This window comes from Hypanus sabinus, chromosome 8 (assembly GCF_030144855.1).
Source record: "Hypanus sabinus isolate sHypSab1 chromosome 8, sHypSab1.hap1, whole genome shotgun sequence".
Lineage (NCBI taxonomy): Eukaryota > Metazoa > Chordata > Chondrichthyes > Myliobatiformes > Dasyatidae > Hypanus > Hypanus sabinus.
In genome coordinates this window covers 122,962,130-122,984,803 of record NC_082713.1, presented here as the reverse complement: position 1 = coordinate 122,984,803, position 22,674 = coordinate 122,962,130, and the positions used below count along the sequence as shown (strand labels likewise).

The 22,674-nt window shown below is 44.6% G+C and overlaps 1 protein-coding gene across 1 annotated transcript in view; it reads right to left on the bottom strand.

The window, feature by feature from the left end:
- nwd1 (NACHT and WD repeat domain containing 1) overlaps positions 1-17,842 on the bottom strand; it is an 85,298-nt gene extending 67,456 nt beyond the window's left edge. Inside the window, exons 1-6 of the mRNA XM_059977735.1 lie at positions 17,737-17,842; positions 15,982-16,067; positions 14,782-14,898; positions 14,304-14,658; positions 8,293-9,571; positions 2,700-2,903 (exon numbers count right to left, since the gene is read on the bottom strand). Of these exons, the coding sequence (XP_059833718.1) occupies positions 2,700-2,903; positions 8,293-9,571; positions 14,304-14,658; positions 14,782-14,898; positions 15,982-16,067; positions 17,737-17,842 (2,147 nt within the window). The remainder of the gene's footprint in view (positions 1-2,699; positions 2,904-8,292; positions 9,572-14,303; positions 14,659-14,781; positions 14,899-15,981; positions 16,068-17,736) is intronic.
- Positions 17,843-22,674: the final 4,832 nt, after the last annotated feature.

Genomic DNA, 22,674 nt, shown 5'->3' with positions numbered 1-22,674 from the left:
TGGTGAGCTGCCGACAGGAAAGGAAATGGCACGGAGCTGTTTCTCTCATGTGGAGTATTGTGAAGTTCATGGCTGACAGAGTCCTGTACCTGTCCAGCCAGAACAAGAGTTTGTGGATGGAGATCTCAGAGTCAGAATCGCTGACATACAGTATGTCATGAAATTTGTTGTTTTGTGGGAGCAATATAGTGCATGGTATAATAAATTATAAACACGAGAAATTCTGCGGCTGCGGGAAATCCAAAGCAATGCACACAAAATGCTGGAGACACACAGCAGATCAGGCAGCACCCATGGAAATGAACAAACAGTCGATGTTTTGGGCTCTGAAGCAGGGTCTCAGCCCAAAACTTTGTTCATTTCCATGAATGCTGCCTGACCTGCTGTGTACCTCCAACACCGTAAATTAACATGAGATAGTGGGCAGCACAGTAGCATAGCAGTTAGTATAACACTTTACAGTACCAGTGACATGGATTCAATTCCTATCACTGTCTGTAGGGAGTTGGTACATAAGTTCTCCCCATGACCACCTGGGTTTCTTCTGGGTACTCTGACTTCCTCTCACAGTATATGGGTTAGTAGGGGTTAATAAGTTGTGGGCATGCTATGTGGATACCAACGACTCTTGTGGGCTGCCCCAGCACATCCTCGGACTGTGCTGGTAATTATGCAGTATAGGAGTTGTACTTTTCCCAGTGGCTGCATAGCAAAGATCTAACAGCCCAAGTGATAATTCTGTAGCCCAATTAAAGTCTCCAGCAACTTGGATTTAGCCTCTAGAGCCCTGGGTCTCTACACCCCTAGCTGGCACATTGTATGTTTAAACTAACCAGGCAGCCCTTTCAGCAACAGTTGCTGGAACAACTGTTGGTTTTCAGTCAGAGTTCCAAATGAACAAGAATATACAGTGTACATGGAGTTAAACAGGATGGAAAACAGGCCCTCGTAGCTCCTGCAGCCTGGATTCAATCCTAACCCTTAGGTACTGTCTCTGCGGAGTTTGTACCTACTTCCTGGGACTGTATGCTACTTCTCTAGATGCTCCAGTTCCCCCCCCCCTTGTCTCATAGACGTACAAGCTGGTTGTTGATTGACCACTATAAATTGGCCCTCATGTAGGAGGATGGCAAATGAATGGGTATGTGAGAGAGACAGTAGGCTACAGGGAAATGAGTGAGGTAGGTAGGATTAATAGGAGTGTGTATAGACCAGGCATTGTCTTGATGGGCCTTTTTTGTTGTAAGGATACTCGAGATATGAGAAACATGACCCAGATTCAGTGGGGACCTCTCTGGACAAGATTCACACAAGGATAGTGCCCCCCAAATCTGTTTGGTAGGCCAGATATCTTGTGTACTAGCATGGACGTACTGAGTGCACAGGTTGGCAACTCTGCCATCTCCATGTGACTTGTACATGAAGTATCTGAAACATCCCTACTCTCCTCCAATATCCATTGGGATCATTCCCTGCAGATATCCCTCCAGGCACTTCCAGCAAGCTGTCTCTTCACTTCCTTCCTCACCACCATACAGGCTGAAAATTGGTGAGATAAAACTTTACCTGTGTGTCTGTCAGGGCCATTTATTGTAAACAAGAGAAAATCTGCAGATGCTGGAAATCCAAGCAATCCACATAGAGGAACTCAGCAGGCCAGGTGGCATTTGTGGAAAAAAATGTACAGTTGACATTTTGGGCCAAGACCCTTTGGCAGGATCATTTATTGTATTGCTTGCATCTTCATCCACATCATTCAGACCCAATACAGATGTACCTTGCTTTACGAATGTTCGCTTTACGCCACTTCGCTTTTACAAAATACCTACATTAGTAACCTGTTTTGGGATTACAAAGAGGATTTTCACTTTTACGAAAATGTTTCCCATGTAAATTAATGGTTCTTCGCTTTATGCCATTTTGGCTTAGAAAAGGTTTCATAGGAACGCTGTACCTTTGTAAAAAGTAGGGGGCACCTGTATAGATTGGGGGACCGCTTTGTCAAGCACCTTCACTCTGTCTGTGGCAAAGGCAGGATCTCCTGGTGGCTATTCATTTCAATTTGACTTCCCTTTCCTGTTCTGATATGTCTGTCCATAGCCTTCTCTATTGCCACAATGAGGCTAAACGCAGTTTAGATGGCCAGCACCTCATATTCTTTCTAGGTAGCCTCCAATCTAATGGCATGAACATTGATTTCTCTAAATTCAAGTAATTTAAATTCAAGTCTGTTTTTTTCATTCCCCATTCAGATTCCATTCTCATCCCTTCTCTTTTCCTCATCTCCCTCTGGTACACCTCCTCCTCTCATTTCTTCTGTGGTCCACTATCCTCTCCTATCAGATTTCATTTTCTTCAGTCCTTTACTGCTTCCACCTATCATCTCCCAGCTTCTTACTTCACCTCCTCTGCCCTACCCACCTCACATGGTCTCACCATCTGCCAGTTTGTACTCTGTCCCCTCCCCTCATCTTCTTATTCTACCCCCTTCCTTTCCAGTCCTGATGAAGGGTCTTGTCCTGAACTGTTTATTCTCCTAATTTGATGAGTTCCTCCAGTGTGTGTATGTGTTGCTCCTGATTTCCAGAATTTACAGAAGCTCTTGTGTTTAGTTTACAGCAAACTGGTTTCAAGAGCAAGAACTCCAAAGGTGGGAAGTTTAAGAGCAGGAGCTACGGGAATGAGAGTCAAAGATTTACCTATGATAAAAGTGAAGAACTGGGAACCCATCAGCTTGTCTCTCCACCAGGTATTCCCCAATGTCATATCGAAGACGTGTCCACAGCAAAGGAGGGAGGCAGATGATATCTTTGTTTGGAGGTGACCAGTATTGATAGATGTCGCCAAGAACCTCATCGTCCAGTGAAAGGATCTCCTTCAGTTCAGCCTCAGAGAGCCCACTCCTGCAATATTACCACACAGCACTGTAACACACCTTTCTGTAGAAAACACACAAGACCGGAAATAAAGCATACTCCACTGTACAAGATTGAAAAATAATGGGTGTCACGGTAACTTAGTGGTTATTGCATCGCTCTACTGTGATCTGTTCCTGCCAATTCCTGCCACTGCCTGTAATGGGTTTGTACTTTTACCCCATGACCATGTGGGTTTCCTCCAGCTACTTCTCACATTCCAGAGATGCGTTAGGATTAGTGAATTGTGGGCATGCTACATTGGGGTCAGATGTGTGCCAACACTTGCGGGCTGACCAGTATAATCCTCACTAATATTTACAATAAACAACATATTTCGCTATGTTCTGATGTGCATGTGACAGAAAGGCTAACCTTTATAAAAATAATAATGTGCTGTAATGCTGAATCGAAAATGAATGAAGATCACATGCTTTCACTGAAGCTATGTGCTTTGTTAATTTAGTGGATGTGGGCATTGCTGGCCAGGATTGGTAATAGCCCTTGCAAAAGTAGTAAGTTGACCCTGTGAAGCCCAGGAATCTTTCTGTGAGAATACCCCTGTCCCATGTCTCAGTAATGTTGCATTAGGAGTTCAGGATTTAGTAAAATGAAACATGGAATGCTGTTGATGGTATGTTTCTTGGAGAGAAACCAGGAGCTGGCAGTGCTCCAATTCACCTTCTCAAAGGAAGAGGTCATGGGTCAGGGAGCTGCTACTGGAATCGCTTAGGAAGTAACTGCAGAGTAACTTATAGGTGACCCTGAAGTCACTGCTGCTGTGGGAATGAGTGATCAGGGTGGTGGATAAGTCACAAAGGAAGTGGTGATTTAAACGTTGATGGAGCTGCATCCAGGAAGTGATGAATATAGCAGCTTTCTGAACTTTGACATGCAGAGGGTGGTAAGGCTTTGGGAAAATGAGAGGGTGAGGGAAACAGAGATAGATAGAGATTCAGACAGAGATAGAGGGAGACAGAGAGATACAGGCAGATAAAGTGAGAAAGATATATATAGAAAGAGAGTGGGGGCAGGGGAGATACTGACAGAGACAGAGATAGATAGAAATGGGGAGAAAGAGAGATGAAAATGAGAGATGAGAGTGGCTCAAAAATGGACCCACAGAAGATACTGGAAGTTTTGGTATGGGAAAGGGAGCCAGTGATTTTTTTGGGTGTTATGACTGGATTAAATAGAATGGAATCTGGTTAGAGTGATCTCATCCAGTGGGATGATGGTGGAGAACATGATGGAAGGTTTGTTGAGTTAAGGATTGCAGAGAAATTAGAGAGGATGACAAAGAAGAGATAACTACAGTCAGTCAGAACATTATCAATGACATTTGTGCAAATTGTTTTGGTACTGGGACAGAGATGAGATCCTGATTGGAAGAATTGAAACTGAGAATTAACGGAAAGTTCTGCATGGATTTTGAAGGCAATTACCCAGTCAATAACCAAGAAGAGGGAAAAGTGTGCAGCTGGCAGGAAAAAAGGGCCTTTCTTTGAGGAAAATGGTGCTGTGAGTAGTTTAGAGAGGGAGTTTATATTTGTGGGCAGGCCGCCCATATTGTTGTTAACAAGACGGGGGTAGCCAGGTGGTCACTAAGAATAGGAGTGAGGAGACAAGGCAGCAGTGTGAGAAAGATAAAGGAGAAATATGACTTGTGTGGGGGAACCCCAAAAGGATGTGGCTTTGACGGGCTGAGGAAACAGCATAAACGTTCAACTTTGGTCTCTTATCTGCTTCTCTTGTCAGATCTGAAGGTGCGGGAGGTAGAATCAGGTTTAAGAAGGGAGCATGCAGAAGAGCTGCTGAGGGCTACCCTCGTACTGCGGGCTAACTCTGGAACAGTGAGCAGTATTAGTCTATTGGGGCTTCAGAGTCCAGAAATACCTGGTAGTGAAATGTAGCAATATCATACTGGTCTGGCACCTTGGACTTATGGAAGCAAGGTTGGCAGCTGTAAAGGGGGACAGGTTAGAGTGAGAGACCATAATAGTTTTCATTTGAATGAAGCAATGGTTGATTGAATGTGCAAAATTATAATGAAATGATATGTTAATGAAGCCGTAAATGCTCTTTCCTAAAACATTAGCTTAATTTGAAACACAAAGTGAAATGCATCATATGTGTCAAATCAAATCAACCAGTATTGACTAGGTAGACTACAAGTGTCACCACTCTTTAGGCACCAAAGTAAATGTATTATCAAAATACATACATGTCACCATATACTACCTTGAGATTCATTCTTTTGCCTACACTCACAGTAAAATAAAGAAATACTATAGAATCAATGAAAAACTTCACACACTGACAAACAACCCATGTGCAAAAGACAAATTGTGCAAATAAAAAATAATAAATAAATAAATAATACTGAGGACATGAGTTGTGGAGTCCTTGAAAGTGAATCCATAGATGTAGAAACAGTTCACTGTTGAGATGAGTAAAGTTATCCACACAGGTTCAGGAGACTGATGGCTGAAGGGTAATAACTGTTCCTGAACCTTATGGTGATGTCCTGGGTAGGTCTGTAGTCTAGTGTAGTTTTTTTTCTCTCTGTGTTGTTTTTTTACGTAGATCAGTCTAGTTTTTGTACTGTGTCATGTAACACCATGGTCCCAAAAAACGTTGTCTCATTTTTACTATGTACTGTACTAGGGACTTAAGGCTACTATATGTATCTCCTTCCCGATGGCAAAAGCAAGAAGAGAGCACGGCTTGGCCTTCTAACTCTAACTGTTCATCTTTGGAATGTTGGGGGAAAGAAACAGAGCATCCGGAGGAAATCCATGCATTCACAAGGGAGAATGTACAAACTCCTCACAGACAGCGGTGGGAATTAAACCTCAATCTTACAGCTGGCTCAGTAGTAGCTGTTACATTAGTCACTACATTTCTGTGCTGCCCATTGTATGATGAAACTATCATTGGTAGTTAAATAACTATTGTATTGCAACAGTGTAACTAGATTGCCCATCCTGAGTGATGTTGTTGAGAAAATAAACTTTGGATAGAAGTACCAGCTGTTCTGATGCACTTGTGGAGTCTTTTATTGCAATGTAATGCTCTAATCTAAAGACAACATCTCCCAAAGCTCAGCACTGCCTCACTATTTGTGATAACTGAAATCAGGTCTCTGGGCTGGAGCTCAAATTCTAATCTGTCTTGGAGGTGACAGCATTACCAAGGGCAGACCATGTGGAGTTTTAGGGACCACTCTGAACCTCCTGTTAGTTATGGTGGGAGAATGTTGTGGGATTACTTAACCGTCATCACACACTCAAAGAGGGAACAATTCTGTGCTGGCAGAGGAATACCTGAAGGATGTAGTGCTGAGGGATCTGGGAATACAGAATGATAATTCTTTGAAAGTGGGAATACAGATAGATAGCTTTGTGAAAAGAGCTTTTGGCACATTGGCCAAAAAGTGGGGCACAGGAGTTGCAATGTTGTATAAGACATTGAAGTTGTATAAGACATTGGTGAGGTTAAATTCAGAGTATTATGTGCAGGTCACCTAACTACAGGTAAGATATCAATAAGACTGAAGGAGAACAGTAAAAATTTACAAGGATGTTGCTGGGGTTGAGAATTTGAGTTATAGGGAAATGTTGAATAGGTTTGGACTACATTTCCTAGAATATAGTTGGAGAATGGGGGGGTGGATATTTGATAGAAGTATACAAAATTATGAGGGGTATAGATATGATTAATACAAGCTGGCTTTCACTGAGGTTGGGTGTGACTAGAACTAGAGGTCATAGGTTAAGGGTGAAAGTTTAAAAAAAAATTTAAGGGGTACCTGACAGGGAACTACTTCACTCAGAGAGTGATGCATCTGCAGAGTGAACTGCCAGAAGAAGTGGTGGATGCAGATTCAAATTCAAGTTTGGATAAGTTTGAGAATGGAAGGGACTACGGTCTTGGTACAGATCGATGGAACTAGGCAGAATAACATTTTGCACAGCCGAGATGGGCCAAAGAGCCTGTTTTTATGCTGTAGTACTCAATAACTCTATGTCTGACTGAAAGTGGGCACTAATGTCAAGGTGAGTCAGTGCATTTACATGAATAAAGTTATTCCAATCAGTGCACTCATACCAGATACAATGTGGGCCACACACAGAGAATGGTTGCCTGCTGTAGAAGTATCCTGGTTTATTGTACCAGTGTGACTAGCTGGAACTTCCTCAAGGATTCTCCACTCTTTTGTCCCTTCTGTCGACAGAGTCTGAGGGGAGATCTAGTACATTTATCGAATTGTGACAAGTAGAGAGTGACAATCTTTCTCCCAGGGTAGAATAGTCAAGTGATAGAGGACAGGCAGTTAAGGTGAGGGGGAAAAGTTGAAAGCAGATGTTCAGAGCAAGTATATTTTTAGTGGAAGGTGATACAGCAGTTATGTTTAAGAGGCCTTTAGATAGGTACATGATGAAGCAGAGAATAGAGTGATATGAATTATGTACAGACAGAAGGGACTTATTTAAATTGGCATCATGCGCAGCATAGATACTGTGGGCTGAAGGGCCTGTTCCTATCCTGTACTGTCCTGTGTTCTATGGTTGGGAGCTGTCATTTAACAGTAGCTCTAACTTCTTAGTATCAGAGTTATCCAGCAGGGGAAACGTTCTTTGACCCACTATGTCCATACTAAGATTTTTGCCCATTTACACTAATCCTGTACCAGGCATGTATTCTTCTATGCATTGTGTATATTTAGGTGTTTCTAAATTCCACCATCTCCTCTGGCAACATGTTTCAAATAAAAAAAAATTCCCTGTGCAAAGAAACAAATTCCTCACACCCTCTTTAAAAACTCCTTCCTTTTGTTTTAAGCTTGTTTTCATTATCCCTTTCATGGGAAAAAGATTTCTACATCATCTATGCCTCTAATAACTTTACATACAGTACTGTGCAAATGTCTTAGGCATTCAATTTTTTTTTTAATTGGTTTCAGATGGTATGACCTCTACAGAGCCCTGATTTCAATATTACTAAGGCTGTCTAGGATTACCCGGAGATTCACAAGCAAGTGAGACAGCCAAAGTCTGCAGCAAAACTGTGGCAACTTCCTCAAGATGTTTGGAACAACCTACCTGCCGATTTTCTCATAAAACTGCAACAGTGTACAGAATTGATGCAGTTTTAAAGGCAAAAGGTGATCACACCAAATATTGATTTCATTTAGTTTTTTTTTTACTTTTTACTGCTCTTTACAGTAGATGTTTTGATATCTAGAAACTTTATATTTCATTATGTTTGAAAGCATCTTCACTTACAGAATTTTTTTACATGTGCCTTAGAATTTTGCACATACTGTAACTCTATCAGAGACCCTTGTCCTGAAAAGGGGTGAAGTCAGACCAACCTGGAGCAGGCGATGTACCCCAGAGCATGTGACACGAAGGTCCGGCCATGCTTCTTTTCCAGCCGTGCATACAGGAAACGCACGGCCTCCCTGGTGCCTTTGGCCACACACAGCTCGGATTCCAGGACACAGGAGCTCCATCGCTTGGCTTCATCAAAGCACAGCTTGAGCATGAGAGGCTGCCCACAATGCATGAAGCTGTTGAGAATCAGCTCCTGCTGATGTTTGGTGAGCTTCCTCCTCACCGTTGACATCAGCATGGCAATTGCTTGCTGTCCGTGTTCATGGGACAGCGGCTCCACCTGAAAATAACACTCCTGGCTTGGTATGGCTCCTTGTAGAACATTTAAGATATTGTATTCCTCAGGTAAGGTAGAGACGATAAGGTGGACCTTTGGTGGACATTCTTTTGGCAGCCAGTGTAGCCTATGTGCACCATCATTGGGAGATAATTGGTCCAGAGAATCAAGGATGAGGACCAAGGGTGCCTTGTTCTTCTTGGACACTATGTTCAGAAGTCTGTGAAAGAATTGGACCAGCTCATTGTAAGAATTAACAATGTGCATCAAAGGAGGTTTTAGCCCAAAGGCAAGGCACACTTGGAAACAGACACTTTTCAGCACAGTATGAATTTCAGAGCTTAGTGGTGACGTGCCCAGAAGTCTAGTAACTACCACCGTCCCACTGCTGAGACATTTCCCAACATCCTCGGCAAGTTTAGACATGACGGCTGTCTTCCCAGTCCCTGAAGGGCCATAGATAATCAGCGGCGTATGGGTGCAGTTGTTCTTCAGTTCGATACTTTGACAAATGTTGGTGATGAGCTCGACACGGCCACAGAAGATGCTGCGTTTCTTGTGACAAAGGGACATGTGGTGACACAGCTCATCAAACAGCCAACCCATCTCATCCTGAGCTTTTTGCCGATCAGCAATCCTCCTGACAATCTGCTGTTTCATGTCCTCAACAAATGTCTGACACAGATTCTGGAGGTAAGCAGCATGGTCTTGGCTCCATACGTCCAGCACTCCACTTGGCCACTTCACTTGGTGCACACGGAGAGTCTTTGAATGCTTGCTAACAATCTCGGTCTTTAGACTGGTGAGAAGTTCCTGAGCCTCTCTGTCGATGCTCCCATTGCTGGTGACATCAACAAATTTGTGCACTTGCTGCCTGTCACATTGATCCAGCATGTTGGGGATGTTTCGGATGAAGACCGAGGAGCACACATCTCCTTGTTTTGTTTCCCGGAGGCCATAGTCAATCTCCCATTCGGTGACTGCAACACAGAGGACAACTTGACTATTACAAGTGTAGCCACAATTTGGTTCGGTCAACCCAGGGCATAGTGTACAGGGCACATTCACCAAAGGGTTCATCAAGTCCAAACAAGAAACATATAAATTAGCGAAAAAAAGCGGCACACCTGAGGACTGGGAGAAATTCAGAGACCAGCAGAGGAGGACAAAGGGCTTAATTAGGAAAGGGAAAAAAGATTATGAGAGAAAGCTGGCAGGGAACATAAAAACTGACTGTAAAAGCTTTTATAGATACATGAAAAGAAAAAGATTGGTCAAGACAAATGTAGGTCCTTTACAGTCAGAAACAGGTGAATTGATCATAGGGAACAAAGACAAGGCAGACCAATTGAATAACTACTTTGGTTCTGTCTTCACTAAGGAGGACATAAATAATGTTCCGGAAATAGTATGTGACCGAGGGTCTAGTGAGATGGAGGAACTGAGGGAAATACATGTTAGTAGGGAAGTGGTGTTAGGTAAATTGAAGGGATTAAAGGCAGATAAATCCCCAGGGCCAGATGGTCTGCATCCCAGAGTGCTTAAGGAAGTAGCCCAAGAAATAGTGGATGCATTAGTGATAATTTTTCAAAACTCCTCAGATTCTGGATTAGTTCTTGAGGATTGGAGGGTGGCTAATGTAACCCCACTTTTTAAAAAAGGGAGAGAGAAACCAGGGAATTATAGACCGGTTAGTCTGACATCGGTGGTGGAGAAAATGCTAGAGTCGGTTATCAAAGATGTGATAACAGCACATTTGGAAAGAGGTGAAATCATCGGACAAAGTCAGCATGGATTCGTGAAAGGAAAATCATGTCTGACGAATCTTATAGAATTTTTTGAAGATGTAACTAGAAGAGTGGATAGGGGAGAGCCAGTTGATGTGGTATATTTAGATTTTCAAAAAGTTTTTGACAAGGTCCCACACAGGAGATTAGTGTGCAAACTTCAAGCACATGGTATTGGGGGCATAGCATTGATGTGGATAGAGAATTGGTTGACAGACAGGAAGCAAAGAGTGGGAATAAACAGGACCTTTTCAGAATGGCAGGCAGTGACTAGTGGGGTACCGCATGACATGAAGCTGGGCGGCGGAGTTAGCTGTGAAGAGGATGCAGGGTGACTTGAATAGGTTAGGTGAGTGGGCAAATTCATGGCAGATGCAATTTAATGTGGATAAATGTGAGGTTATCCACTTTGGTTGCAAGAACAGGAAGGAAAACAGATTATTATCTGAATGGTGGCCGATTAGGAAAAGGGGAGGTGCAACGAGACCTGGGTGTCATTGTACACCAGTCATTGAAGGTGGGCATGCAGGTACAGCAGGCGGTGAAAAAGGCAAATGGTATGTTGGCATTCATAGCAAAAGGATTTGAGTACAGGAGCAGGGAGGTTCTACTGCAGTTGTACAAGGCCTTGGTGAGATCGCACCTAGAATATTTTGTGCAGTTTTGGTCCCCTAATCTGAGGAAAGACTTTCTTGCTATAGAGGGAGTACAGAGAAGGTTCACCAGATTGATCCCTGGGATGGCAGGACTTTCAAATGAAGAAAGACTGGATCGACTAGGCTTATACTCATTGGAATTTTGAAGATTGAGGGGGGATCTTATTGAAACATATAAAATTCTAAAGGGATTGGACAGGCTAGATGCAGGAAGATTGCTTCCAATGTTGGGGAAGTCCAGAATGAGGGGTCACAGTTTAAGGATAAAGGGGAAGCCTTTTAGGACCGAGATGAAGAAAAACTTCTTCACACAGAGAGTGGTGAATCTGTGGAATTCTCTGCCACAGGAAACAGTTAAGGTCGGTTCATTGGCTATATTTAAGAGGAAGTTAGATATGGCCGTTGTGGCTAAAGACATCAGAGGATATGGAGAGAAAGCAGGTACATGGTTCTGAGTTGGATGATGAGCCATGATCATACTGAATGGCGGTGCAGGCTCGAAGGGCTGAATGGCCTACTCCTGCACCTATTTTCTATGTTTCTATGTTTGTGTTATATTTGTAGATCTACAGACACCTGACATTTTCCCACCAGATGTCCATTGTACTGGCCAATAAGTGCATTCAAGTGGTTGTAAAATTTCCTAGAATGGAAATGCCAATGCCCAGAAATGGAAAAGGCCACAGTAAGTGGTGGAAACAACACAGTCCATCACATGCAGAGCCCCCCCCCCCCCCACCCTTGAGTATTTTTACAAGGAGAACTGCCACTAGAAAGCAGCGTCCACTATTAAAGACTTCCACCATCCAGACTATACTCTCTTCTTGCTACCTCCATCAGGCAGGAGGTACAGCACTCCACCAGGCTCAGGAAGAGTTATTACCCTACAGCCATCAGACTCCTGGACCACTGTGGATAACTTCACTCCCCACTCCTCTGAAATGATTCTGTGATCTACAGACTCACTTTCAAGGACAACTCATGTTCTCAGTATTAGTTTTATTTGCACAGTTAGTCTTCTTTTGTGCATTAATTGTTTGTCAGTCTTTGTATCTGTAAAGTTTGTAAATCCTATTGCATTCTTTTTTCCTGTAAGTGCCTGTAAGATAATGAATCTCAGAGTAGTATATGGTAACATATACATATGTTGGTATAAGTTTACTTTGTACTTCTGAATTGTAAACAGTTGTCCATCCAAGGGAGACAGGCATCACATAGGGTGCTAATATCATGACCCCCATGAAATCATGGCTTGATCTTCTCATGGTTTGCAAACTCACTATCATAGGAACGGCAGCCAGAGAAAGGTATCATCCATTTATCAGGGATTCCCAACCTTTTTTATGCAATGGAGCCTTACCATTAACTAAGTGTTCTGTGGACCTGGGTTGGGACCCCTTGAGTTACATGAAGATTCTAATTTTCCTTTAATGGGCTGCACTTTAAATTCATTAATTCTGTGAACTGTGTGTCTGCATCTATTAAGTTAAGGTGTCATGTAGTGCAGAAACAGGCCCTTTGGCCCACTGAGTCCATGCTGACCATCTACCACTTATACTAAACCCACACCAATCTCATTTTATCCTCCCTGCATTCCAAACAATCCTCCAACTCCATCCCCTCACTGACACACTAGGGGCCAATTAACCACACATTTTGCACATTTTTGGGATATGGGAGGAGAGCAGAGCACCAGAGTAAACATACGTCATCACAGGGAGTATGTGCAAACTCCACACAGACAGCACCCGAAGTCAGGATCGAACTTGGGTCAATGAAGCTACGGGGCACGCTGATACTGAAGAACAACATTATTAAAGATGATAGGATGGTGCAGCTAAAAGAATTGCTGCCTCACGGTACCCAGGACTTGAGTCCGTCCTGATCTTGGACCATATCTGTGTGGAGCTTGCACATTTTCTGCTTTCCGCTTTCCTCCCACATCCCAAAGGCCTGCTGGTTGGTAGTTTAACCAGCCACTGTAAATTGCCCCTGTGTGGAGGGTAGAATCTGGGGGCACTTGATAAGAATGTGGAGAGAATAAAGTGTGATAATCTGTAGGATTTGTGTAAAAAGGGGTAGTAGATGATCAGCACTGCTTTGATGAACTGAAGGGCTTGTTTTTGTGCAACCTCCCCTCCCTCTTCCCGTATCCCCCTGTCTCTCCCCCCCCCCACCCCCCTCACCTGCTCCACTGCTCTCCCCACCCTCCCCCTCTCCTCTCCCCTTCCTCTTTTAACTGTGAATCAACCCAGCAATCAGGAGCTGGAACCCAGACCAGCATTGCAGAACAAGGGTGACGAAGCAGGCCTCTCAGTGGCTATACTTCATTAGGGGTTTGAAGAGATTTGTTATGCCACCAAAAACACTGGCAAGTTGCAATGGATGTCAGGACTGGCTGCATCACCAGCTGGTATGGAGGCAGCAAATCACAGGATTGAAAGCAAATGCAGGTCTGGTGCTCCCGGGGCAGCATCCTCTACATTGGTGAGGCCCGCTGTAAACTGGAGGTAAGCTTAGTCAAGCACCTCTGCTCTATCTGCCAAAAGGAGGCCTTCCCAGTGATCAAACATTTTAATCCCTATTCCCATTCCTGTGATATGTCAGTCCATGGCCTACTCTTGCACCACAGTGTGGGCACCGTCCATGCAGGGGAGCAACACCTTATATTCTGTCTGGGTAGCCTCCAACCCAATGGCATGAATATTGATTTCTCCAGGTAAAACAAATTTTCCATTCCCCACTCTTCTTCCTCTTGTTCTACTCCCCACTCTGGCCTCTTACCTCTGCTCACTTCCCCTGGGTCCCCTATTCCATCCCTTTCTCCTATGGTTCACCCTGCTCTCCTATCGGATTCCTCCTCTCCGGCCCCTTACTTTTCCTACCCATTTGGCTTCATCTATCACCTTCTAGTTATGCTCTTTCCCCTCCTCCCACCTGTTTACTCCCCTTCCTTTCCAGTCCTGAAGAAGGATCTTGGCCTGAAACATTCACTGTTTATTAATTTCCATAGATGCTGTCTGACTTGCTAAGTTCCTCCAATATTTTGTGTGTGTTACAATGGGTTGTAGACTCAGCCAGATCCATCATGGGCACAAGCCTTCCCACCATCAAGAACATCTTCAAAAGATGGTGCCATTGTCAACCTAAAGGGAACTATTGCTGTCCAGAGTTAGTGAGCTCAGCGCAATCTGACCTTGTGCCTGTTTGGGGGCAGATGGAACCAAGGTGAGGGGGGAGACAGAGGGGCTGGGGGTGGAGCAGCTCACCTGACTTGAAGTACTTGTGCTTCGCCTCCTTCTTGATGAGGCCCTCCTCTGCTGCCTGGGAGGCTGCTGTCCGAAGGAGAGCTGTGATTTGTTCCTCCACCTTGGACCAGGCGAGCACCTCCTTCTCATGTTGCTCCCGGTTGGCTGGGCTTGTATCACTGTAGTATGGTAGGTGTGTGGTGATTGGCTGAAGGATGTAAATGGGAGGGATGGCATTCTCATCTTTCCAGAACCAATCCTGAAGGAGCTTGCAGGAACTGGAATCTGAAGAGTGCTTCATCAGTAGCACCTCAAATTCCTTTTCTTCTATAACACGAGGGATGGGCCGGTAACCATAGCGACTGCCAACAAGAGCCTACCAGTTCCAGATAAGAGAGTAATTATTCCAGTAGTATCCACGATGGATGTCCTCATAAAAACACCAGTGGCATTGTCAAGAAGCAGGAAGGAAAATAATGGGAAATTTTTTAAAACTTACGATAAATGTGGGTCCCACTGATACTTTCTGGCAGGATTCAATCTCTCTCAGGCACATCTCTGTGCTCATGTGGTCAGCTGTCAGTGTATCTGGGACTCCCCAGCGCATGTCAACTACCTGGGAAAGTTAGATGGACAAACAGGTTACGGTGTTTATCCAGTGCCTTGGGGTGAGGGTGGTGGATGAGCGATGGAATTGTAATCCTCTTCCCGAGGAACAGGCGTTTGTGTCAAATAATTAAATCTTGAATTGTGACAGTAACCCAACTCTAATGCACACCATTCTTGGTTGAACCAAGGCGCATTGGGGTCCTGTTATGGAACCTCGCATTGGCTGAGTTCAGGCTTTAATTAGTGCCACCAGGCAGAATATTAAAATCCTTAGAGGAATTAAAGAGGTCATCCTGGAATTTGCTGACCCCCACCACCTTTAAAGGAAATTTCCTGGGATTCAAGTAAAGCAGCAGTAGAAGGCTGCCCTCCTTCCTAAGATGCCTTGCCAAGAAGTTGCATGGTAGTGTGACACTTTACAACACTGGCTGTAAAATTGGGGGTTTGATTCCTGCTGCTGTCTGTAAAGGGACTTTATGTTCTTGCCATGTCTGCGTGGGTTTCCTCTGAGTGCTCCAATTTCCTCTACATTCCAAAGATGCATGGTTAGGCTTGGTGAGTTGTAGACATGATATGTTGGCACTGGAAGCTTGTGGACTGCTCCATACAATCCTTGCTGATTTGATTTGACACAAACAGACATTTCATTGTGTGTTTCAATGTAAGTGTGACAAATAAAGATAATCTTTATTTGTATTTTTAAGCTGTCAAGTGAGCCATATTGGACTTCCTACCCCACCAATGTTTGACCTCCTATCTTCATCTCCCAGTTTTGACACCCAATGCCCCCAGCTTTCACTTGTCCCTTCCTGCCACTTAGCTACTCATTACAACCGGCACCCTGTCCTACTTTATCACACTCTTCCCCCCCCCCACCCCATGTCACATGCCCTTCCTGGTCACACTTGTACACCGCCACACATTTCCTGTCAGGCTTATGCCATCCCATGTTCCCCAGGTCTTGTTATACATCCTCCCTTTGATTTGTCCCCTCACACTTACCATTCCTCCCTCAGATCACTCCTTCCCAAGGAGATTACCCTTTTCCATGGGAACAGAGCTGCCCTCAATCCCTTGTCCCTGAGCTCACCTCAAAAATCAGTCCCAGTTTCTGGCAGAAAGCCTGAACCTCTGGATAGGCTTTATCGAGGAGAGCGTCGCGTTCCATGCACATATCTGGAAAACATGGGAGTACCTGATCACACTGGGAATTCCCATCGGGGTTAGCAGAGCAGGAAAGAAAAGGGTTCCTCTGCAGTACGTAAACTGAACTTCAGCTTACAACCTATCATGTTTACCACCTTGCAGTTTCTGGGCCTGACCCAGTCTTTGGTTGGGAAAAGTCCAACCAAACATAAGAAATAGGAGCAGGAGTAGGTCATCTGGGTCATTGAGCCTGATTCAATAAGCTCATGGCTACTCTGGCCATGGACTCATCTTCACCTGCTTGCCTTTTCCCCATAACCCTTAATTCCCCTACTGTGCAAAAATCTATCCAACCTTGTCTTAAATATATTTACTGAGGTAGCCTCCACTGCTTCATTGGGCAGAGAATTCCACAGATTGGGAAAATCTTCCCACTCCTTGGGAAAAGCAGTTCCTCCTCATCTCACAGACCTGTAGCCAGCAAGGGCCCCGGGTGAGATGGGAGAGAAAGGTAGGGCACAAGGTAGATTAGAGGTGGGGAAAAGATGGGAGGAAGGAGTAGTGGAAGGAGGAAGAGGGGAATGAGAGAAAGGAAGGTGAGACAAGGAAGATGGAAAGGAGGGAAAGGGAAGATGGAAAAGGAAAAGATTGAGAGGGAATGGGGAGATGTAACCTGATCAAGAAGAATGTATCTGAAGATTAAGGGGATGAAAAGAGAGGGAAGGGCTGAAGGAGGGGAAGACAACGGGAGGAGAAAGAAGGCAGGAATGGGATAGGGAAAAGGCATAAAGGAAGGGTTGGGGAGAGGGGGTAAGTGTGTTGGTATAGGTTACAAGAATGAGGGGTAACTGTAAGAAATCAAGATTTTTAGCAGGCTGGACAGATAAATGCTGAGGGCCCAAGAACTGAGGGCATAGGAGGGAAAGGGAGGAAGAAGGAAGGCTGAAATGGAGGGAGGAGATTGGGAAATAGGATGGATGAAGAGGCATTGAAGGGGGTCAAGAATAAGTTCACAAGAATTATCCCAGGAATGAAAGGGTTAACATTTAAGGAGCTTTTTAATAGCTCTGGGCCTATATTCACCGGAGTTTAGAAAAATGGGGAGTGATCTCATTGAAACCTATCGAATATTGAAAGGCATAGAGAGGATGTGGAGAGGATGGTTCCTATATAGGAGGAGTTGAAGGCCAGAGAGCACAACTCTGGAATAAAAGGACATTCCTTTAGAACAGAGATGAGGAGGAATTTCCTTAGCCAGAGGATGGTGAATCTGGAATTATTGCCACAGATGGTTGCTGAGGCCAAATGATTGGGATATTTAAAGTGGAGTTGATAGGTTCTTGATTAGTAAGGGCGTCAAAGATTATGGGGAGAAGTCAGGAGAATGAGGTTGAGAGGGATTATAAATCATCCATAATTGAATGGTGGAGCAGACTTGATGGGCTGAATGGCTTAATTCTGCTTCTATGTCTTATGGTCTCATGAAAGAGGAGGTGGAAGTAGGGAAAGGTAGAAAAGAAAAATGGAATGGGGGGAGGGAGAAAGATTGAAGGAATGCAGGCCTTCCTAATTGGCCAGGTTAGAGGGAGGTAGAAGTGGAGAGAGTGGAAGATTGCCCCCACAATGGCTCAACAGATGATGGTCCTGGTTAGCTTCAGCCACCAAGAACGGGAGGTGCGAGCGGTGCAAAATACCTGACCTGTGAAAGTGGAGCTGATGAACACCCGGACCACATTGGACTTGTCCACTGGAAGGCTGACACTCTTCCCCCGGAGCAGAGCCTGTCGATGATTGGCACTCAACATCCCAACAGGAGGGTGCCACCCAGACTGCACGTGTCAGCCTCTCCTTAAACCACATTCAACTCCTGGTTCCAGCGACAATTATGACTGTGACTTTAAAGACACCCTTTGCAGAAGGTCCGGGACAGGAGAACCTCAGGCCTCGTCTCTGGCCTCTCCAACACTGCCTCTCCCTCCACCACCCTTTCCACTTCTCCCTCACTCTCGTTCAACTACACCCTGTTACTTTACTGGCTGAGCAATTTGTGTACAATGTCAAACAGGAAGTTATTGCCTTGACAACCAATGCTCATTCAAGTTTGAGAAAGTCTTGGGTGACACTCGGGAATCTGGCCTGAACAACGGGCAGTATTCTTCCTGTTCCTGGGGAGTGCTGTAATCCCTTGTTTAATTACAGGGTGAGAGCCTCCAATATTGACATGCAGATTCCCATTGTTACGCCATTAACCATACTGAGTGTTTCATGCACAACAGATACCTGTGTCCACACCAAAAGCTCTCAAACACTGCCCTTCCCTTAGCTTAAACATGAAATTCTGCAGACACTGGAAGTTCAGAGCAATAAACATAAAATGCTGGAGGAACTCAACAGGTCAGACAGCAACTGTGGAGAGAGAAGCAGTTAGCATTTCAGGTCAGGGACCCCTCCCTGATGCCCAGTGTGTTCCAACCTAGCAATCCTGTTAGATTCGATTACCACCAATCACACCAAACAGGCTCAGGAACCACCTCTACACTGATGTTAAAGATTCCTGACAGTCCCCTTGTACAATAAGAATGGACTCCTTCCCTCACAGTCTGCCTCATCATGCAAATTGTCTGTCTGCCCTGCACTTTCTCTACAATTATAACATTATATTCTACAGTCTGTTGGTGCCTTTCCCTTGTTTTACCTCAATGTATTGATTAATGAAGTGATCTGTATGAAAAGGCATACACAGATTTTGCAATGTTATGTTTCCATTATTTAAACTCTTACTTGCGAGTTTAATCTGCTATAATTATAGTCCTTTTCCTCCAAAGGCCTCCTGTAAAATATTGTTGCTGTGTTTTCCTTCTACAAAGCCAGGCAATCTCCTTTCCACACCACAATTGTTCTAACAGGGGGAGGATCCCACTCCTTGCTGGAGACATTTCGTAACACCCACAGTGTGTGCCTGAAAATACAACGGAGCAAAGATAGGGGGTGAGAAATTGAATAGTGTGGCATTGCATTCTTCAGTGCTTTGTGACTGAACTCTGTTGTAGACCATAAATGATGCTACCCACCCATGACCTGCTTTTATCTGACTGGTTCACTTAAGTTCCTGCTCAGTGTTGGCTGCTGCACTGTTAGTGGTGGGAACTTGGTAATGAAAGTGAAGATTCAACTTTCTCTTCTTGAAGGTAGTCATCTCCCAGTATTTTTGTAGGACAAACATGACTCGTCTACGTATCAGGCTGTGCTTCATGTTGTCTAGGTCCTGTTCGCGATGTTAAGACGTAGTCCAAGATAACGTAGAGCTACAACCTTTTGCCTTCTCTGTTCGTTGACATAAAATATGATGTTGCAGATTTATTTGCTAAACATTGTCTAGTCATTAGACAAAAGGAGGGCTGTCCTCCCCAAATCTTCTATTCACATGTAAATTCTGTATTTACTCAGGATTGGCCCCCGCGTGGCTGTTGCATTTGAACATGCTGCCATCTTACCAGATTCATTTTCCAAGCCTAACTAGCTTAGACCACAGCTCTAAATGGAGAATTAGGTGATGGGTCTGTGCCCATGGGGAGGTGGGATTGCTCAGTAACCCTGTAAAGGCTGAGGCACAGGAGGGAAGGCTCAACCATATTCCTTCCTTCCTCCCAATGACTGTGGTAATGGTGCCCGTCACTAACGAGGCTTGGTATTTTATTGCATGCAACCTTATTCTCCAGTCTGACTTACAGCAGAACTTTTAAGACATTTCGCAATCATTCTTTATGAATTCAGTGCTGTCAGTGTGAAACCATATTTTGCTACAACCTTCATTGAGTTGCAGCTCAGATTTAATTGCTTTTTAGTTTAGTGGAAGAGGAGTATCCCCCTCCCCACCCAAGTTTGTGAGTTGTTGGCAGGTTCCACAGTTGGATTTCGGTCCAGTCAAGTGGAATGAGTTCCAATAACCCCCTAGGTTTGCAAATCAGTGAGACTGGAGTTTGGGGCCTACTGTTCAGGATCCTGTCTTCGGCGTGTCTGATGTTCAGGGCCTAGTGTACGATGATTGGTGCGACCTGGGATCAATGCCAAGGATCAGGATCTGAAAGTCAAATTGTAAGTCCAGAGGTGGAGGCCTGTTGGCCAGACCTGAGTCTGCTGAGGAAGACCCGATGGGAAACCCACTGTCTGCAAGCTTGAACCAGCTGGAGGCTGGAGACCTGTTCTGGGGTTAAAGGACCGTGTGTGCATGGGTGGACAGGAGGAACAGGGTTTGCTTTGCTTTTGTTGTTAGTTGTGTTCTGTGTTGTTCTGCCAAGCATTGTGGACATGCTGTGTTGGCACCAGAATGTGTAGTGACACTTGTGGTCTACCCCCAGCACATCTCTGGTGTGTATTGGTGGTTAACATAAATGATGCATTTCACTGTATGTTTCAATGTACACATGACAAATAAACTTGGATCTTGCTCCATAGAGATAAGGACTGGTAGGTTTACTGGGGAGCTGTGATTGGAATTAAACATTGGGCAATCACCTGTGAATGTCCTCACTTCTGACCTTATGATGGACTCAGAATACTGACCTGAGGAATACCTGAGGTGATATTCAGGAGCTGGGGTGATTGACTCCACCAGCCTCTATATCCCTTCCTTTATGCAAAGTACGATTCTAGCAAGAGGAGTGTTTTCCCCTTGGTGATCACTGGTGTGATGCCATAGTCAGGCATCCATCACTTCAGTGTCAAGGGGTAGTCACTGTCACTTCATCTTTGGAATTCAGTACCTTAACATATGTGATTAAGTTTAGGGCTGAGTGGTCTTGACAACCCCAAACTGAGTATTGCTGAGCAGGTTACTGGTGAGCAAGTGTTACTTGATAATACAGTTGACTACATATTGTTGATGCTTAAGAATAGGTTGGGCAGTAATTAGCAAACTTGAGGAAATCTGCAGATGCTGGAAATTCAAACAACACACACAAAATGCTGGTGGAACACAGCAGGTCAGGCAGCATCTATAAGGAGAAGCACTGTCGACGTTTTGGGCCCGAGACCCTTTGTCAGGACTAACCCTTCATTAGTCCTGACGAAGGGTCTCGGCCCGAAACGTCGATAGTGCTTCTCCCTATAGATGCTGCCTGGCCTGCTGTGTTCCACCAGCATTTTGTGTGTGTTGTTGGCAGTAATTAGTTGGATTGGAGTTATTCTAATTTTTTTTTGTGAACAGGACAGAGTTTTGGAATTATCCACATTAGGTAGATCCCAGTGTTGTATCTGGACTGGAGCAGCTTGGCTAGATACGCAGCGAGTTGTGGAGAACAGAACCTCAGTACTACAACTGAGAAAATGCTTGGTCCCAAAACCCTTCCTGCAGCCAGTGTTCTCAGCTGTTTCTTGATATCAAGTGAAGTGATATCTAGATATAAAAGCAAGGATGTAATGCTGGGGCTTTATAAGATATAGGTCAGGTCACTGTGAGTACTTTATCTAAGAAAGGATCTGCTGGCATTGGAGGTTCATGAAAATCATTCCAGGAACGAAAGGGTTAACATATGAGGAGCATTTGATGTCACCTGGCTTGTTTTCCCCCTCCCTTCCCTCTCCCCTCTTTCACTTCCTTCCCATTCCCTTTTCTCTCCCTCACTTCATTTTCCTTCCTCTCATCCCCCCTTCCTCCTCCTGCTACCCCATCCCCTTTCATTTTCCTGTCTGTTTTCCCTTTCCTCCACCTGTGCCCTGCCTTTCTCTCCTGTATCACCAGGGGCTCTGGCTGGTTACAGGACTGTGAGAGTTAGTGATGGGCACCATTACCACAGTCATTGGGAGGAAGGAAGGAATATGGTTGAGCCTTCCCTCCTGTGCCTCAGCCTTTACAGGGTTACTGAGCAATCCCACCTCCCCATGAGCACAGACCCATCACCAAATTCTCCATTTAGAGCTGTGGTCTAAGCTAGTTAGGCTTGGAAAATGAATCTGGTAAGATGGCACAATGTTCAAATGCAACAGCCATGCGGGGGCCAATCAAAGGTTTTTTTTTTCTTTTCTTAAATGTCTTTTACAATCCCAATACAACGCTGGACTCCAAGAACTATGTGTACTCACTATCTTGAATATGCTGTGTACGTTTTGCACCTTGAATCCAAAAGAACTCTGTTTCATTTAGCTGTATTCATATATGGTTGAATGATAATTAAACTTGAATTTGATTTGATTTGATCAACTTGAGGCTTCACATATGGGTGGGTGGAAAGGCTCCCTCATCTCTGAGTAATTCAGGCTAGGGATAAATAGACAGGGCCCCTCCTCTCTGTGTATATGCAAGCTTGGGAATGGGTGGGGAGGCTCCCTCCTGGCTGGAGATGGGCGATAGCACAAAGACGAGAAAATCTGCGGATGCTGGAAGTCCAAGTAACACACAAAATGCTGAAGGAACTCAGCAGGCCAGGGAGCATCTATGAAAAAGAGTAAACAGTCGACATTTCGGACTGAGACCTTTCATCAGCACTGGGAAAAAGGATGAGAAGTTAGAGCAAGATGATGCGGGGAGGAGAGGAAGAAGGAAAAAGTGGTAGGTGATAGATGAAACCAGGAGAGGGTTGAAATGGGTGGCCATCTGGAGATCCTTCTTTTTTTGGCGGATGGAGTGTAGGTGCTCAGT